At 47.2% G+C, this 17,283-nt stretch overlaps 2 protein-coding genes across 10 annotated transcripts in view; one reads left to right on the top strand and one right to left on the bottom strand.

Annotated features, from left to right (window-relative positions):
* The window catches only part of NME9 (NME/NM23 family member 9), a 38,426-nt gene extending 25,172 nt beyond the window's left edge, over positions 1-13,254 (top strand). The window contains exon 13 of one of the 2 annotated variants that reach the window (XM_047783148.1): positions 13,176-13,254. In XM_047783148.1, the coding sequence (XP_047639104.1) occupies positions 13,176-13,190 (15 nt within the window). In that variant the 3' untranslated portion in view covers positions 13,191-13,254. The remainder of the gene's footprint in view (positions 1-13,175) is intronic. The other variant, XM_047783181.1, reaches the window with a different exon arrangement.
* ARMC8 (armadillo repeat containing 8) overlaps positions 1-17,283 on the bottom strand; it is a 118,006-nt gene that overhangs the window by 13,397 nt on the left and 87,326 nt on the right. For 4 of the 8 annotated variants that reach the window (XM_047783090.1, XM_047783126.1, XM_047783116.1 and 1 more), the window contains 4 exons: positions 15,978-16,073; positions 11,210-11,282; positions 9,822-9,915; positions 2,041-4,614 (listed from right to left, as the gene is read on the bottom strand). In XM_047783090.1, the coding sequence (XP_047639046.1) occupies positions 4,581-4,614; positions 9,822-9,915; positions 11,210-11,282; positions 15,978-16,073 (297 nt within the window). In that variant the 3' untranslated portion in view covers positions 2,041-4,580. Of the gene's footprint in view, positions 1-2,040; positions 4,615-9,821; positions 9,916-11,209; positions 11,283-15,977; positions 16,074-17,283 lie in introns of those variants that run through there. The other 4 variants (XR_007135360.1, XR_007135367.1, XR_007135366.1 and 1 more) reach the window with 1 other exon arrangement.

Below are 17,283 nucleotides of genomic sequence, written 5' to 3'. Positions count from 1 at the left end.
CAGCTACTGCCTCCTGCCTGTTAGCTCTTTGGTTTATTTGTATATTCACTGAGCCCAGAATCACCCTCTCCTCTCTGAGGAAAAGGCACGAGGCAAATACCCGAGAGTTCCTTATCATCTGCTGGTTTCTTCCAGAGGGCTTTGAGCTTATGACTTGAAGACGCTCTTTAAATGGGCAGTTAGCTCCCAGAAGACTGTTCTTTACAGTGTTACTCTTTCCACCAGCCTGCAGCATGAGGCCCTCCGTGCTGGCACTGGGGACGGCAGGGAGAGTCAAGCTGCAGAGGGTGGGGACCAAGGCCTGTGACACTGGATGGGTGGCTACATTTCCCACGACTTCATGTCGCCTCTGGATGGAAACATGCCTGTTCCTTGGGCTCAGCAGCATCCATCCAGGCCCCTGTGAGAAACAATGTAGACTCACTGGAAGCCTCCCTGCCAGAATCTGTCAGGAATGTTGACTCCACTGTCCCAGATCCCCAGACACCCTACCCATCATGGATTGGGCTCCTCTCCTTGTGAGTGGCCCCAAGAGGGGCACTCAGTTAGTCTGTGCCCATCTCAGAGCTGGCATGAGAGCCCTCTGCCTGGTCTTCCACAGCACAGGTGTGGTGTGGCTCTGAATGGGCTGCTTGGGGTACACATAGCCCACAGCTACCTCATCTCCCCAGAAGCTGGGAAGACAGGCGTTCATCACCGGGGAGACGAGAGGTGAGGATGGAGTGACCAAGGCTGCTGAAAGCAAGGGAACTAGACGAGTGTGTGTGTGTGTGTGTGGGTGGGTGGGTGGGTGGGTGCTGGTGTCTGTGATGATCTTCCAGCCTTTCAGAAATGGCTGGGAGTGGCAGAGTTGGGACAGGGAGAGCAGCAGGGACACTGGTGATAGGGCTAGGGTGGGAGGCCTGGTGACACACCCCTTCCTTCTACTACATGGTAGGGCACTTCTTTTCTCAAGAGTCCAGAATGTTCCTGGCAGAAGGAATAGGGGTGGGACATAGGGGAAGAGAAGACGCCTGAGAGTGGCTGAAATGTCTACCCACCATTTAAGGATGGAACTCCCTGGCAGAGATCCTGGGCCTGCAGGACGGGTGCTATTTTAGGGGTTAAGGCTTCTCAGTTTCTGGGTGTGAGCACGTGTCAGGGTGGAGGGCAGGCTCAGCCCCGTGAAGTCAGAGAGGGGCTCCTTCCTAAGGACTGGCCCTGGCCCTCCACTCAGAGAGAGGGTGTCTGGCAGAGCCAAGACCAGGAGCCAGGACTGCAAGGATAGAGAGAGGAAGGTGACTTGGTGGGCCACAACACGGACTTGGGGGGGGATGGGGGCTCCCCCAGCCTTCTCTGAAGCCAGGTCATGGACCAGTCCTTCCCTCACGCTGGGAATGGACACATGCCTCCCTACCCAGTAACCAGGGAAGGTCAGTGCCAAGGGGCAGGACTGGGGCAGCATCAGCCCCTATCGTAGGTGGCAAGGTATTGGACCTCTGTCAGGTCTCCATCAGAATCTGGGGTTGGTCCCCCTTTTCCAGGCCTTACTTCCAAGTTCCCCTGTGGCAGGAGAATCCCTCCCCTGCCAGCCACCTCACCATCCTCCCCCCATGCTCAAGGGCAAGTATTCTTGGTCTTTTCTCTGTGAGGTCAAGAGACAGGCAGCCCCCCGCCCCCCTGCATATCAGAGATGAGAAAGAGGGTGACCCACACTGAGTATGCATAGGACATCTGTGCTCTGTGCTGGTCATGGGCCAAGCTCTGGACCTGAGTCCAGCGGGTGGTGGAGCAGCGGCTTGCACGAGGACAGGAGAGGACACAACGTTGGGGAGGGGGTAAGTCCTGATGGCTGGGAGTGGCCACCTGTAAAGACCAGGAAGCGGGAACCCCAGACCGCTGCAGAGGACTCTGGGAGCTGGTCCCTGTAATGAAATGCAGTCGCTTCCCAGCCTCTCACTCACCAAGAACCACAGGTTCCAAAAGTCAGGGCACAATGTCTTCTAATGTTTTCTAACGTTCTAGATATTTGGAAAAGAGACTCCTTTTTAGAAGTTGCCATCATTTTTTCTTGGCTTTTATTAGCATGTGTTAAAATCATATTATTCAAACACTACCGGAAGAACATGTATTGTTCTACATAAAGTGCTTAAGGAAAAAAAAATGCAACTTATTAAATCGGACATTCTTTTCTAGTTCATAAATTTGGGGTTACAATCAGGGCACAAAAGGAGAAACAGAATGCAGTATTAGAGAGAGCGAGAAGCTTAGTTGAGAGCTTGGGTGGAGACACGAGACCGTGTCCACTCCTCTCCTCTCCTTGCTGACTGAACACTGCACCTGCCTAAAGCAGCAAACAGCTTTGTTTTAATAAATACATTTTTCCTTCATTCAAATCAGAGAAGTCAATTATAGTAAAGCACTTTTCCTTTGACCATCTGTTTATAGCCACAGGCAAGATTTATCCACAGAGTTTTAAGCGTGAAAGTGTTATTTCATTGGGCTTTCAGCTTTCTAATGCTATCTAAGTTCAAGATTGTCTCAGCAATTCATTATTGGTTTATTTATATTTACCTGGTACTTTAAAATACCAATTCTATAGTGTTTTGTGTTACAAATGCCAACCAAGGATATTTTCTCAGTACTAGAGATGTCAATGTGTGAGCCTGAATAAGGCTTTTCCCCCAGTACACTCTATTTTCTTTAAACTGGCTTCTGCATATTAGCATTCTGATGGCTGCACAAAACCCAAGTCCCTGTTGTGACAGATTTTTAAATCAATAACATTCTGGAAAAATGACAACTTGGAAATCTCTGTTTGAATCTTGGGTGGTCATGTTGAGAACAGAAAAAAATTGCATTAAATACATTTTTAAAACATTCATTTGCAATCAAACATATTTAAATCTTCCAAGGAAGGAGTAGGTTGGTTGACGGGGTGGCTGCACCTCGAACAGCCCTGTCAGGAGTGGCTGGCGGGCTTGGGAGCCTCTTGGGGGCAAGATTCTGGGCCACAGACCTTGCTTTCTGGCTGCAATGCCTTTGAACTTCTTAGAGCAAAGGGAAAAGGAAGGCCGATTGTACCTCCAAACAGTCAAGACCAACCTCACTGAGTTCACCTTGAGGCTGACCCAGAAGTTGGAGCAGGTGCCAAGCTAAGGACTGCTGAAGGGCTAAGTGGTACTGGCTGGAAAAGGTGGTCATCTTCAGTCGCCCTGGGAAGACCCCATTCCCTTCTCTCAAACTTCAATGCTTTGGGCTTCATGCAGGAAAAGATCTTAGCCATATCGCTTACTAAAATTTCCATCTCATTTTACAAAATGAGACACTGAATAGCGGTCCTGAGTGACAAGTATACAGAATTTGCTGAGTATCGCCAAGAGAAAAAAGCTTTCTAAACTATTCTGTTCTTTGCTTCTTCCTATAGATGTGTCCATAGAACATTCTTTAGTTTCACAGTGATATATGCTGTTTCAGGAAGCACAAGGTGATCAGACTTTGTTTCCAGGAAGTGATGACCTACTTTAGTTGGAGCAGAAGGTCCCATGACTGATTCTAAATCCTGCCATGTATTGGTACACCAGTGACAGGATTTAGGGCGGTTAGGAGGCTCTTGGTGCCCAGTTCCTGCCAAGTGTAGCCCATCACAGTCATGGCTGGGCTTTCACTATCAGTAGTTATATTTCCCTTTGATGTTTCAAAAAAAACCCTATGGTGTATCTGTCGCCTCTCTCCACTCCACCCTGTCCTGACTTGGAAGCCTGAGAGCTTATTGAATTAGGCTGAAAAGAGGCTCGGTACCTGCTGATATTGATGGCAGTAAGATGCTAGCTTACTATTTTGCACAGCACCATATTTCGTGCCTGTTATTCAGGCCAACTATAGCCAACCTTTTCTTTTTTTGTTTTTTCAGTTTTTTTTTCTTTTTTTCTTTTTTTAGTCTTTTGTTTTTTATAAAGAAAATCTATGTAAGTTGAGGTTCAGAAATGCATATATTTTTTACTTACAAATATTCATCTGACCAAAATTCAACATAACCTTTATGGAACACTTAACAATTGTTTTGTTTTTAAAATAACATTTCATTCAAACTGTATATAATTCAGTAAAGTTTTTTTATACAGCAAGCAATGCTTAAACCCTGGAAAATCTGTAGAAAAGAGATTTTCACACAAAATAAGAAAAGAAAACTTTGAGGTATCCCTCACACACACACACACACACCCATTCATTCTGACCCACTTGCACACCATGCACACACGCACCTGTGTGCACAGACACATATCCCTTCTCACTCACAAAGTGGCTGCAGCATAGGCAAAAAATTGTAGGTCCAAAGGAAAATAATTGATTGTTCTAATAAAGAGTCCAGGTAGCTCAGAAAGAAACATGACAAAACACAATAGTCCTCTGAGGAAATGACTACCTCAAAAAAATGTTCTCAAGATGAATTTGAGATCTAAGCCTACCAAATTGCTTTTGCAAAACAGCTCCCTGCAGTCCAAGGTGACTTGTGCAAATAGAAGGAATCAAATGAGGCTAGTTCCTGTACTTCCTTTAACAAGGATGTGGGATGCTCGCAGGTGCCCAGGGTGCGCTCATCACGCCAGGTACTGCTGCAGTGCCATCTTTGCCCTGGAATCACAAAGCTCCTGTTAGCCATCATCTCAGAAGTGTAACAAAGGCCAAAAACCCATGGTTCAAAAATGGCAGCTGGGAGAGTCTAAAAAGGTAGATCCCCAAAGGGAACAGGGGTGAGCCCAGCAGGGCACCTGCCGTGAGGGGCAGAGATCTGTGGTTGGCACATACTTTAAACCCATGCTGGCTCTATTCCTCATCCTGTGGTCCTGGCCTTGTCCTCACAGCTGCTGCAACCCAGTGACATTCTAGAGTTTTCCTTTGTCACTGGCAGAGAGCTGCAATGGATCTGGAATTCTTGAATTTCTCTTATGCCATGCAGGTTTTATCTAGTACTGCAGGACACTGGGAAGGACACTCAGGGTTCTGGGAAGCTAAGAAAAACTAACCTATGGAGAGGAGGGTAGGTGCAGGTTATGAGGCCAAGAGCTCATGGGGTGAGGCCGTCTCATGGTTCAAAGGCCTCAAAACTGAGGAAGGGAGGTTACAATTTTACGCCAGTCTTCTCATCGTGCCCAGTGACCCTGACCAGTGTGGGGTGTGGGCAGTTATGGTGATTGGGGAAGAAAGCAGCTAACTGGAGAGGAAAAGGTGTGATGTGGGCAATAACTTAAGCGGTCCTGATCCTTATAAAAGTGCCTTCCTTTGAGCTGGGACTCAGAAGGCCTCTTTTACTCTCCCATCACAAACTTGGTAAAGTTGAGGAAGAGGCTGCAAGTGTGGAAGTTAGGAAGTTTTAGCAATGGTTTCCCCTCCTAAGTCATGGAAAGAAAAGGCCAAAATTTTCCATTACTATTAGCTAATAAAACTACACCAAATCAGACTGGGCATGCAATAAGCTGGACTCCAGCACAGTTTCTTTGGTGTAGTAATGGCCACAATCCACAGTTTTATTTCATTTTCTCATTTTTGGCCACCTGGTGGCATATGGGTTTCCCGGGACATGGATTGAACCTGTGTCCCAGGGCTTCCAAGATGCTGCCAATTTCATTGCACCACAGTGAGAATTCCCACAATCTAGTTAAAAGAGGTATGCTAAGAGCGCTTCTTGAAATTATCTAAAACTCTTTATAGTTTTTGTTTTAGTTGCAAACAGTCCAACCCATAACAGAAAGCTCCAGGAGTTCCTGTCATGGCTCAGCAGTAACGACCCAACTAGTATCTATGAGGACATGGGTTTGAACCCTGGCCTTGCTCAGTGGGTTAAGTACCCAACATGGCCTCAAGCTGCACCACAGGTCGCAGATGTGGCTCAGATCCTGTGTTGCTGTGGCATAGGCTGGCAGCTGCAGCTCTGAATTGACCCCTAGCCTGGGAGCTTCCATATGCCGCAGGTGTTGCCCTAAAAAGACAAAAACAAACAAACAAACAAACAAAAAACCCAGAAAGCTCCAAACAGACTGTGCCAAGTTATGGCACGAGTTGGGCTCTACAGGGGCATTTTCCTAGGAAACAAGTTTACGAACAAAGCCACAGGCTACCTCGTACTGACCCTATGAGCCTGGAGTGGAGAGGCCTGATTAGCAATAGCTCCTCTTTTGTAAGTGTTTCAAAGTCAAAGAATCACAAAGCCTTAAAGACAGAAAGAACCTGGGGTTCCCATTGTGGCCTGACTACATGAGGATACGGGTTTGATCTCTGGCCTCACTTAGTCGGTTAAAGATCTGGTGTTGCTGTGGGTGGCAGTGGTCGCAGATGAGGCTCAGATCTGGTGTGGCTGTGACGGTAGGCTGGCAACTGCAGTTCCTAATTGGACCCCAAGGCTGGGAACTTCCATATGCCTCAGGTGTGGCCCTAAAAAGCAAAACAAACAAACAAACAAACAAAAAACCCTCAAAAAAAAACACACCCAAAAACCAAAAACCAAAAACCAAACCAAACCAAACCAAACAAAAACTCCACAACAGAAAGAACCCGTGTCTTCTTTAGGTAATAGATGTTTCTATGCCATAACACTCATTGAAATTCTGTATTGCCAGTCGGACCTCAGAGACTGTGCCCTCAGCACCTTTCTGCTGTCCATTAATATCTAAGGGATCTTTCAGATGGATGGTTTTGCAGGCATAGTCACCTTTCCTTAAATGGACTTAGGTCAGACTTTGATTCTTTTTTTTTTTTTTTGGTCTTTTTAGGGCTGCGCCCACAGCATATGAAGGTTCCCAGGCTAGGAGCCCAATCAGAGCTGTAGTTGCCGGCCTACGACACAGCCACAGCCACGCCAGATCCTTAATCCACTGATTGAGGCCAGGGATCAAGACTGTGTTCTCATGGATGCTAGTCAGGTTGGCTAACCGCTGAGCTACAATGGGAACTCCAGACTTTGATTTTTTTAATGAGGTTTAAGAACTGCTGAAAATGTATGTGCCATATAAATTTGGGGAAACAGTACCAGACTGGTCTAAGCAAGGTAGGCCAGGGCTTAAATCTATCCCACTTCAGGCTGGTGAGGGCTTCTTAGCATCCCAGAGATGACCTTAAACAGAACTATTTTAATTTCCTAACAAACACAAGAAAAAACCTAGGAACAGCCTGGCTCTTGACCAGAAGAGATGGGCTTTAGAGTCCATCATCTAAACTGGCAGCTGTTGCTATTGCTGTGAATGTAGAGGTGGAGGGTCTGGTCCTTAAGGTATAGTTCAAACCCAGCCTGTAGCATGGGGCCAGCCTAGACTTGCTTTTAATGGGACACTCATCTGAGCAGCAGCCTTAGGGTGCAGCTACTCAGGGGTCTGTCTTCTTTCACCCACTGGATGGCAAACTTCAGGAGGGTAGGGGCCCAGCTCTATGTGCTCCAATCTGGCCCAGCCATTCACTGCAGAAGCAATTACCAAGTACCTCCTCCCTTCAATGGGGCAGATAAGTAAGCTGATGGCCATGACACAGTGTGGTGTGTCCTATGGGTGCTACAGGAGCACAGAAGGGGTCTCTAGCAAAGGTTGGGGGTAGGGTGCAGAATGTATCCAGCAAGACTTCTGGGTGGAGGTGACAACTTGATCTGAGTTTTGAAGGACAAATGGCCGTTGTCCAGGTGTCCTCTGCCCTTGCTTTCAGGACGCCTGTGCGCCTAGTTCTCTGCCTGTCTCACTGGTTGTTCCTTCTGCTCCTTTGTTGGACCTTTTTCATTTTCTCCTAAATGTCATGGTGGTGGCGGGCGGAGGCGGGGTGGTGTCCCAGAGGACGGTCCCTAGCCCTCTGGTTCTCACCTTTTCTTTTCACTGGGTGACTTCATCCAGCTCCACGCTTTACATACTGACCCAATTTCTATCTTCAGCCCCACTCTCCTGAGTCCCTTGGATATCTTAACAACATCCAGAAGCTGGCACCACACAACTCTTGATCCTCCCTACTCCCACCCACTTCTCTTTGGTATCATCTTGGTAAATGACCATCTTGGTAAACCCTCTATCCACCTGCTCAGGATAAAAAACTCTAGGCATTTCCCTCTCCTTTCTCTCTTCCCTTTTTTTTTTTTTTTTTTTGGTCTTTTTGCCTTTTCTAGGGCAGCATCTCGGCATATGGAGGTTCCCAGGCTAGGGGTCTAATGGGAGCTGTAGCCGCCGACCTACACCAGAGCCACAGCAACAGAGGATCCGAGCCGCATCTGCTGCCTACACCACAGCTCACGGCAACGCTGGATCCTTAAGTCACCGAGCGAAGCCAGGGATCGAACTGCAACCTCATGGTTCCTAGTTGGATTCGTTAACCACTCCGCCATGACGGGAACTCCTCTCTCCTCTCATTAACATCCTACATCGAAAGCAGGAGCAAATCTTGTTGGCTCTGCTGTTAGACTAAATCCTGCATCCAACCACTTCTCAGTCCCCCCGCCCCATCCCTCACATGACATGACTGCAACAGCCTTCGGCTGGTCTCCCGGCTTCCATTCCTGCCCTACAACAGACCACTCTCCACCCAGCCACCAGAGCCACCTTCTAAAAATTCAAATCAGGTACTGTCTCTTTTGTCCAACACTCTCCAATGACTTCCTATGAAATTGTGAATAAAATACAAAGTCCTCACTACAGCCCACAAGGCTCTTCTGTTGCTCCGTCTCCCCGAGTCCTATTCTTGTCACTCCTCCATTCGTTTTTCTCCAGCCCCACTGGTTTTCCTGCTCTTATCTGAACTTTCAAGCTCACTCCTGCCTCAAGGCCTTGAGCTCATTGTCCCCCAGTCTGGAATACTATTCTTCGAAACACCTGCCTGGCAGACTCTCCCATTTCACCCAGGTCTTTGATCAAATGTCACATCCTCAGAGAGGCCTTTTTTCTCTAGTCTATCTGACAAGAAGCTTTCTTGCTCTCCATTCCCTCGTTTATTTTCCTTTGCAGTGCTGCTCATTACCTGCTATACATTCATTCACTCCTGTCTTCTAGACTAGAATGTAAGTTCCATGAGGGCAAAGACCTCATCAATTTTATTCACCATTGTATCTCCAATGTCTTAAACAATGCTGGGAAGAGGTCAGTATTAAAATTTTTTTTAAATGCATGGGGATTAAGAGGGGAGGGGACTGGGATGGCAAATCAGATGGAACATTAACGCGTGAATGCATGGAGGTGTGATACTCTTAAGACAGCAGGTATGGCTGGAGCACAGGGTGGGCATGGCCAGGGGAGAATGAGGAAGGCTGGCCAGACTATGAAGTGCTAGGAGTCCTGCTTAACAGTCTGGAGGATGAAAGTGAGCTGCAATGCGAAGGCTGTGTGATAAGAAGTGTACACAGCCAGGAAAAACAGTCTTGGCTATCTTGAGGTTACAAGGCTCTCTGACTGTGACTCTCGCCTCTCCTGGTAAACAGTGAGCTCTTTGAGGACAAGGACTCCTCGGTGGTCATTGCAGCATGGGCCAGGCATGGCACAAGGCAGGCGGTGAGGCTCCAAGCTAATGAATGTCTTCATTTCTTCTCTTCAAAAGGCCACATGCATTTCTAGTCTGATGGTCGAGGGACTGTTAAGGAATAGCCTCTGCATCCTCTCCAGATTCCCACTAAGATGGCCCAGGCTCATGTCAATTCAGAGTTAAGATGAGAATCTTTAATAATTATCACTTACTCAGATGTCACATGGTTGGCTCGAAGATTGTTAACAAGAGAATCCAAGAATCTAAAAGATTTTGAGTTTGCTCATGTGACTTACTAAGCAATTGAAACCCTTTCATAAAAGAATCGAATGTACCCCAAGCAAGGGTACTCTGATACTCACTTGTCACAAAGGTTTGAATCTGGTGACTGACTGAGTTTGTGTAGAATATCTACGATGCCCATGTCTCGTAATTTATCCTGGCGTTCCTGTGAACCTGAGAGATGAAAGCTAACAGGTTACTGGGACAATGACCCAGGCGCTTACTCGTCTTAATGTATGCCCAACACCTGGAGCCTTCACCCGATGGAGATGAAGGTGAAGGAGTTACTGTCCTTCTCCCCCTTCCCTCCCTCTCCCCAGAGTAGCCGGATCCTATCCTGCTTGGATTCTCCAACAGTGCTTTAACTGTCTCTCTTGACATACACAGGCTTCTGCTGCTTCATTAATCTCTCCATGGACCACAGGGTGAAGGTCAGAGTCTCCTCTGCCAACAAGCCCCATGTTCACCACTTCTTTCTGACACATCCAGGCTCCTCCTACTCCAAACAGGTCTTGTTTTCCCCCTTCCAGTCTCTTCCACCTTCCCCTGACCTCCCAGCACTTTCTGCTGTCTCCCTAGCACATGGCAGTTCTAGCTCCATTCTGCTGGGTTCATCTTCTAGCTAGACTAGGACCTTTGTGAAGACTTCTTATTTCCCTGGCACCCAGCTGGTACCTGGTTTCTAGGCCTGTAGGCTGAATTGAGTTTCTCCTCCTTGCACCTTGTTCTGGACACAGTGCTAAGGAGGATAATTCTCCTAGACTTTTTGCTCCCCACTGAAGAGCCCACAGTGCCTCACTCACGCACTGACCTCCTTGAGACCTAGTGAGCCAGAATCTCAGAGGTGGAGAAAGGTGCAGTTTACAAAGTTCCTCAGATGATTCTCATGCAGCCAACCCAGCAATGACACCCACTGCTCCCCTGCCTCTGTTCACTACGTGTGCTGGACACTGGAATCACGTGGGGAATTCTTAAAAAACATTTACGCCTGGAGCCCACCCCCAGAGATTCTCATCTAACTGGCTGGTGCAAAAGTCCCTGGGGTAACTAATACCAGTCAAGGTGGGGGCAGCTGTAGGGGCCTCCTTAGACTGGCTGCTTTACTGGGCACGGTGTGTAGTTTTCACTTCTCACCAACGCGCCCTCTCCTCCATTATGCTTACCTGCCTGAGTCCTTCTGTGTGCTTCCCCTGCACACCATGAAAGTCCAATCCTCCTGCCCACCCTCAACTCTCATCTTCAAGTGCATCTCACTTCCTCAGCTCTCTCAGGGCAAGGACTGTCCCTTACAGTGTTGACTCTAACTCGGGGACTCAGTGTTAATGAGGCCCACGGATACTCATATCAAAGAGGCTTAGATGCGGTGTTGGGGCCCAATATGACCAGGATTTCAGGGCCAGCTGATGCCTTTCCTGCATGAGGCCTTCCTTCCCATAATTTTCTCCAGACCATCTCACCAATATCTTACCTTCCTCTTCATTCCATATGAGGTTTGATATACAAAACATAGCGGCCAGCTGCAATTTGACATGTGAATGACCCTATTTGAAGCAGAAAAAGAAAAAAAAAAGAGGTAATCTCATTTGAGATAATTTTTTTTAATATACTACAGGCATTCCAATAGCCTAAAAGTTTGAAGTGGGGACCTCAAACCCAAGTGTCTTGAGAGGCCACAAAGTTAGTGCTAATGGGTGCACAGGTTGGGCTAAAGAAAGAGCATGGTGGGAAACCTGGCCCACAGGAGTGAAACCTTGCCAACAACATTCACACTCAAAATGTAGAGACCCTCTGGCTGGCCAAACAAAACACCTCTAGGGCCACGGGTGCAAACTGCAATTCATCACAAAACCCATACATACAGAAACACTGGCATGTGACAACTGTCTACAGTTGACTTTGACTCTGTCTAACATTAGGAAACATTCAGGTCACTAGAACAAGACCATCCAGTACTCGTTGCTCCTATCTAGCAGGAAGTAGCTATGGAAGAGAGAACCATCACCCCTATCCCACATAACAAAAGGCTGGAATGATAGACTCCCAGGGGGATGGTGACAGAACCCCTCCACCCCTATGCCTGGAATGTGGCTGTTCAAGTTGGGCAGTGAGAAACAGTGGCCTGCGGAAAGCAAGTGCCTGCGTAGATTAACCATCTACAAAGACTAACTGCCCTTTGTCAGGGGAGTTGACCCCCTTCCCCTCCCCTGATCGCCCCCTCCTCCTCCTCTTTTTTTTTTTTTTAGGACGGCACCCACAGCACATGCACACAAAGTTCCCAGGCTAGGGACTGAATCTGAGCTACAGCTGCCGGCCTAGGCCACAGCCACAGCCACTGCCATAGCAACATAGGATCTAAGCTGGCGACCTACACCACAGCTCATGGCAACACCAGATCCTTTACCCACTAATGGAGGCCAGGGATCCAACCCACATCTTCGTAGATACTAGTCGGGTTCATAATCGTTGAGCCACAACAGGAACTTCCCCCACCCCCTCCCACCACTTATTATTCCTGCCATGAATCCTTTATAAGCCTAGCATCTCCTAGCAGTTGGTACTGGCACCATTCATCTCGGATGCCTTAATAAATCTCTCTTGCTTTACTGACTTGGCTTTGCTCATTCCTCCCTCAGCAAACCTAACATGAATGGATGTGCATTTAGTGTTCATCTCTGACTGCTGGTTATCTGATTCAAATTACTCTTATTTGTATAGGAATATCACAGTACTGCTTTTAGGGAGCCGTCTATCCTTTTTAAAAATTTTTAAATTTCTTTTTTTTTTTGTCTTTTGTCTTTTTGTTGTTGTTGTTGTTGTTGTTGTTGCTATTTCTTGGGCCGCTCCTGCGGCATATGGAGGTTCCCAGGCTAGGGGTTGAATCGGAGCTGGAGCCACCGGCCTACGCCAGAGCCACAGCAACGCGGGATCCTAGCCGCGTCTGCAACCTACACCACAGCTCATGGCAACGCCGGATCGTTAACCCACTGAGCAAGGGCAGGGACCGAACCCGCAACCTCATGGTTCCTAGTCGGATTCATTAACCACTGCGCCACGACGGGAACTCCCTAAATTTCTTTATTAAAGTATAACTGATTTATAATGCTGTGCCAATTTATGCAGTGTTCCTATATTTCTGAAACACACTTCTTGTTTATTTGTCTTTAGGTACTGAAAGTATAACCATTTTTGCTAAAGTTATTATTTATCCATATAGAGGGCTTTTCTCCTAAATGAAAGGGAGCCTCGGGAAATCGTGTGAAATCAGATTGTTATGATCATTATACAACTACAGATGTGATAAATTCATTTGAGTAATAAAAAAAATGGAAAAAAAAAAGAATCTTTATAGATGATTTTCCTATTGATCAATTAAAGAAGAAAGTCCCCAGGACACTGAAATAACTAATGCATATCTGGTACAATCTGCTCAACAGTTTCCTGAAGGCTGAGACAGACTCCTCTTGCCAGGCAGAACTGTATCTCAACCAAGCAGAGACAAAGAAAAGGATGCGGCGTCCCTCATTAGAAGGTTGGTGAGTCTTTTTCTCTCCTACCTGCCAAGCCTTTTTAAAGAGCTGTCCAGTTTGGGCTCCATTAAGAAAACAGAGCAAAATCTATTATCTGCTCCCAGCACAAGGCCATCAATGCGTATTTGTTGAATAAGTGAACTTATGTCTAGTACAACAGTAAGTATTTACTGCATATAAGTTCATTCATCATCCATTCAATCAATATTCTTTGAGGAAACAAACTGCTGTGATAGAGAAAACTGGAGGGTAGAGGGGTGAAATATACAGAAATGATCTTTTTGAAGGAAGCAACATTTATGCAGATGTTTATGCATAAAGAATAGGAAAGTACCAGTTGTACAAAGAGCAAGAGGTGCCAAGAGGAAGGCAAAGTTTCTGGAAAGTTTGAAATAAGAAGCTGGGAGTTCCTGTCATGGCGCAGTGGTTAATGAATCCGACTAGGAACCATGAGGTTGCGGGTTCGGTCCCTGCCCTTGCTCAGTGGGTTAACGATCCGGCGTTGCCATGAGCTGTGGTGTAGGTTGCAGACGTGGCTGGGATCCAGCGTTGCTGTGGCTCTGGCCTAGGCCGGTGGCTACAGCTCCGATTCGACCCCTAGCCTGGGAACCTCCATATGCTGCAGGAGCGGTCCAAGAAATAGCGAAAAAAAAGACAAAAGAAAGAAGATGTATAGCTTGTACATACTGAGAAGGAGAAATGGAGTAACGTTCGTTCAGAGAAGGAGGCATAGCTAAATTGTGGGCCCTTGTAGGCCAGAGAAAGGACTGACTGTATTCTGAGTCAACAGGAAGCCCTGAAGGATTTAAGCAGTGAAGGGACAAGATAAGATTTACAGGAGTTTCCTGGTGGCTCAGAGGGTTGAGGATAAGTCATTGTCACTGCTGTGGCAGGGGTTCCATCCCTGGCCCAGGGACTTCTACATGCCATGGCCACAACCCTTCCCCTTCCCCCGCCACACACAAAAAAGATGTGATTTACATTTTTAGAAGATCACCAGGCTAAAGGGACTGGAATGACAGTGCAGAGGTGTCCAGGAGGCAGTCAGGCATGAGAGGCAGTGGCTAGGACTAGGGTGAAGGCCAGGGTGATAGAAAGAAGTTAACAGTATCCAGGGCAGCTCTGGAGGAAGGGCTAATAGGACCTACTGATAAACTGGATTAATGGAGTGAGAGAGCTGGGGAAATTGAGATTGACTCCTAGGTATGAGTGACAGGGTGGAGGGTAGAGAAACTATACTGAGACGAGAAAGGTTGGGGGCAGGGGACAAAATTTAGGTTTAGGGGATATATTTAAGAATTGGTTTTTATTATTTTTATTTTTAATTTTTTTGTGTGTTTTGTCTTTTCAGGGCCATGCTTGTGGCATATGGAGGTTCCCAGGCCAGGGGTCTAATTGGAGCTGTAGCCGCTGGCCCACACTACAACAACAACAACGCGGGATCTGAACCGCATCTGTGACCTACACCACAGCTCACGGCAACGCCAGATCCTTAAGCCACTCAGCGAGGCCAGGGATCGAACCCACAATCTCATGGTTCCTGGTCAGATCTGTTTCTGCTGGGCCACAGTAGGAACTCCCAGAACTGGTTTTTAAACATCAACTTCAAGAAGCTTCAGAAAGCCAAAGGGAGATGCTGAGAAGGCAGGAGGATCTAGGAGCTCAGAAGAGAGGTCCAGGCTGGAAGTACCCCCCTCCATGTGACCCTCAGACCTTACCTCCCGCTACAAAAAGAACCAGCATGTGTGAAGGTCTGGAGGTAGGAAAGAACATGCACGGCCTCTCTGAGGAATGGAAAGAGGCCAGTGCAGTGAATGAAGGGAGGAGGGGAGCAGAGGAGTTGCGGGGGGGCACAGATGAATAGGTCATTTAGGACTTCACAGGCCATCAAAAGGGGGGGGTTTATTCAAGGTGTAATAGGGAGCCACTGAAGGATTTTGGCTTCTACTCGATTAAAAAAACAAAAGGTGAGGTCACTGCTAAGAGTGATGAGGGAGAGAAGAGGTGAGCTTTAAAGAATGAGGAGAAGGTAAGAACCTATTCTTATGGAGAATGGAGGCCCCAGCTCACTGGGGAATCACAAGAGGGCACCAGGCAGTGCTGAGTGCCCATGAAGGTTCTGTGAATTTAACATGAAACCTGTCAGCCAGCTCTGTGCCTTTCTCTGCAGTTAACTCTGACATGCAGGCAAAGAGATGACAGGTTCATCCACAGTTAGGGTTTTGCTAGGAGACACTGACAGAATGAAAAGAGGATGGATGTTTGATTTCTAGATTTTGGCAATGGGCAGTTTCTGGTGATGATGAGGTCCAGGGTATGGCCATGGCAGTGGGTGGCTGAGGTTGCAAGTCAGCAGCAGATTGTGACTGAAAGCAAAGTGATCAAAGAACCTCTGGTGCCAGAGGAACCAGGGGCTAGGGGTTCACGCACATAGGACTGAAGCTTTGAGAGGGAGGACTGGGATTGCAGGCGCTGAGAGAAGGTCAAAAGCCCAAGTCTCACTGCGTAAGGGGAGGCAACCGGATGACAGGGTGGGGCAGGGGGTGGAGGGTGGCAACGCTGCCACACGGCACAAGCTTCAAGGGAATCGGCTACAGAGGAGTCCATTCTTTGGTTACTCTCTGCCCAATTTGTTCTAAGCTAACAGTGCTACAGACCTCGCTTCTAATGTGCAGCCAGTGTAGGGCCATGAAAGGGATAAAGGCCTACCATGTAATACTTGATTTTCTGCAGGATGTCATCATTGGTCATAATAAGTTCTTTTGCCGTTGTCCCGTCTGCTATGTTGGCTAGGATGCAGAGTGTCTGGAAAAGAACAAAAGGGCCAGCCATCAGGAAAGCTCTGAAGTCCCCAGACTCAAGCTCACACAAGACCTTGGGCAATTTCCCAGCTGAAGTCATAGATTCTCACAGGTTCCACTCTGAATGCCCCAATTTTGTATCTCCTAACATCTGCCAACAAAAGTAACCACATTTGAGGAAAGTCTACCTTAGGTAAAAGAGAACCTAAATGCTTCGGTGGCTTCTTTCTGGGCATAAGCCTTCACTGTTGAGCAAAGGCAGCAATAATTCATACTATCACATAAATCAAAGGGAAATTTCATTTGTTATTATTTTCTTGAAGATTTCATTTTTAAGAGAAGCTCTTGCTTTAAGAACTTTCTCTTTCTTCAAAGAGGCAGTCTCCTTGGTGGAAGCCTCATAGGTGTCACAACGCCTCCTACCTCCCCCTTCAAATGCTACTTGCTTCCAAGCTCATGACCTTCTAGACTAAGACCTGGACCCTGCCCACTAGCTACATGCAATGAGGACCTCTTGACTTCTTTGAACCCTACTGGAGGGACAGAAAAGGAAGCAAGATATGTGAAGGAGCTCAGTCCAGGTTGGCCTGACATGAAAGTTGCAGGGAGCCTGTGCCAGTTGGCAGGACAGTCTATCCTGAGGACAATCAGCAAGAGATTGTTCTTTTCAGCTGTTACATTCTCACAGCCAGACCAGCAGGAGGCAAGGATTAAGGTAAAGGTGAAAGGACTATGGCAAGGGTACTGAGCCAGTGCCTGCCCCAGCCTCTCAACACACATCAGCCTATAATGTGCGTGCATTCCACCCACTTCGCAGGCATCAGGGTGTGTCAGGAATAGGACACAGTCCTTAACTCTGAAGCCATCACACAAGCACATGTCACAGTGGTGTAACTGAGGTAAAAACAGGGCTGAGAAAGCAGAAGTGCATTTGTGTGATAATGCAAGGGTCAGGGAAGGCCTCCTGAGGAAGTGACATCGAATCTAGGAGCACAGAAGGATTCACTCAAAGAAAATGACGAGAGGTGGGGATGGGGCCTAAATTCAAATAATTTTCTCCAATTTTAACCTTTCTCTTTGCTAGACTTGAGCTAATTAAGCTTGCAGGTTACAGCTAATTGAGGAGAATGTTTTCTTACCGTGGCCCAAACCCTCAGATATCTTAAATGGTGTGTGGTCTTATTTTTCTTAGATTAACAACACTACAGTACCCA

Source organism: Phacochoerus africanus, chromosome 1 (assembly GCF_016906955.1).
Source record: "Phacochoerus africanus isolate WHEZ1 chromosome 1, ROS_Pafr_v1, whole genome shotgun sequence".
Lineage (NCBI taxonomy): Eukaryota > Metazoa > Chordata > Mammalia > Artiodactyla > Suidae > Phacochoerus > Phacochoerus africanus.
This window is presented reverse-complemented; position numbering and strand designations above follow the sequence as displayed.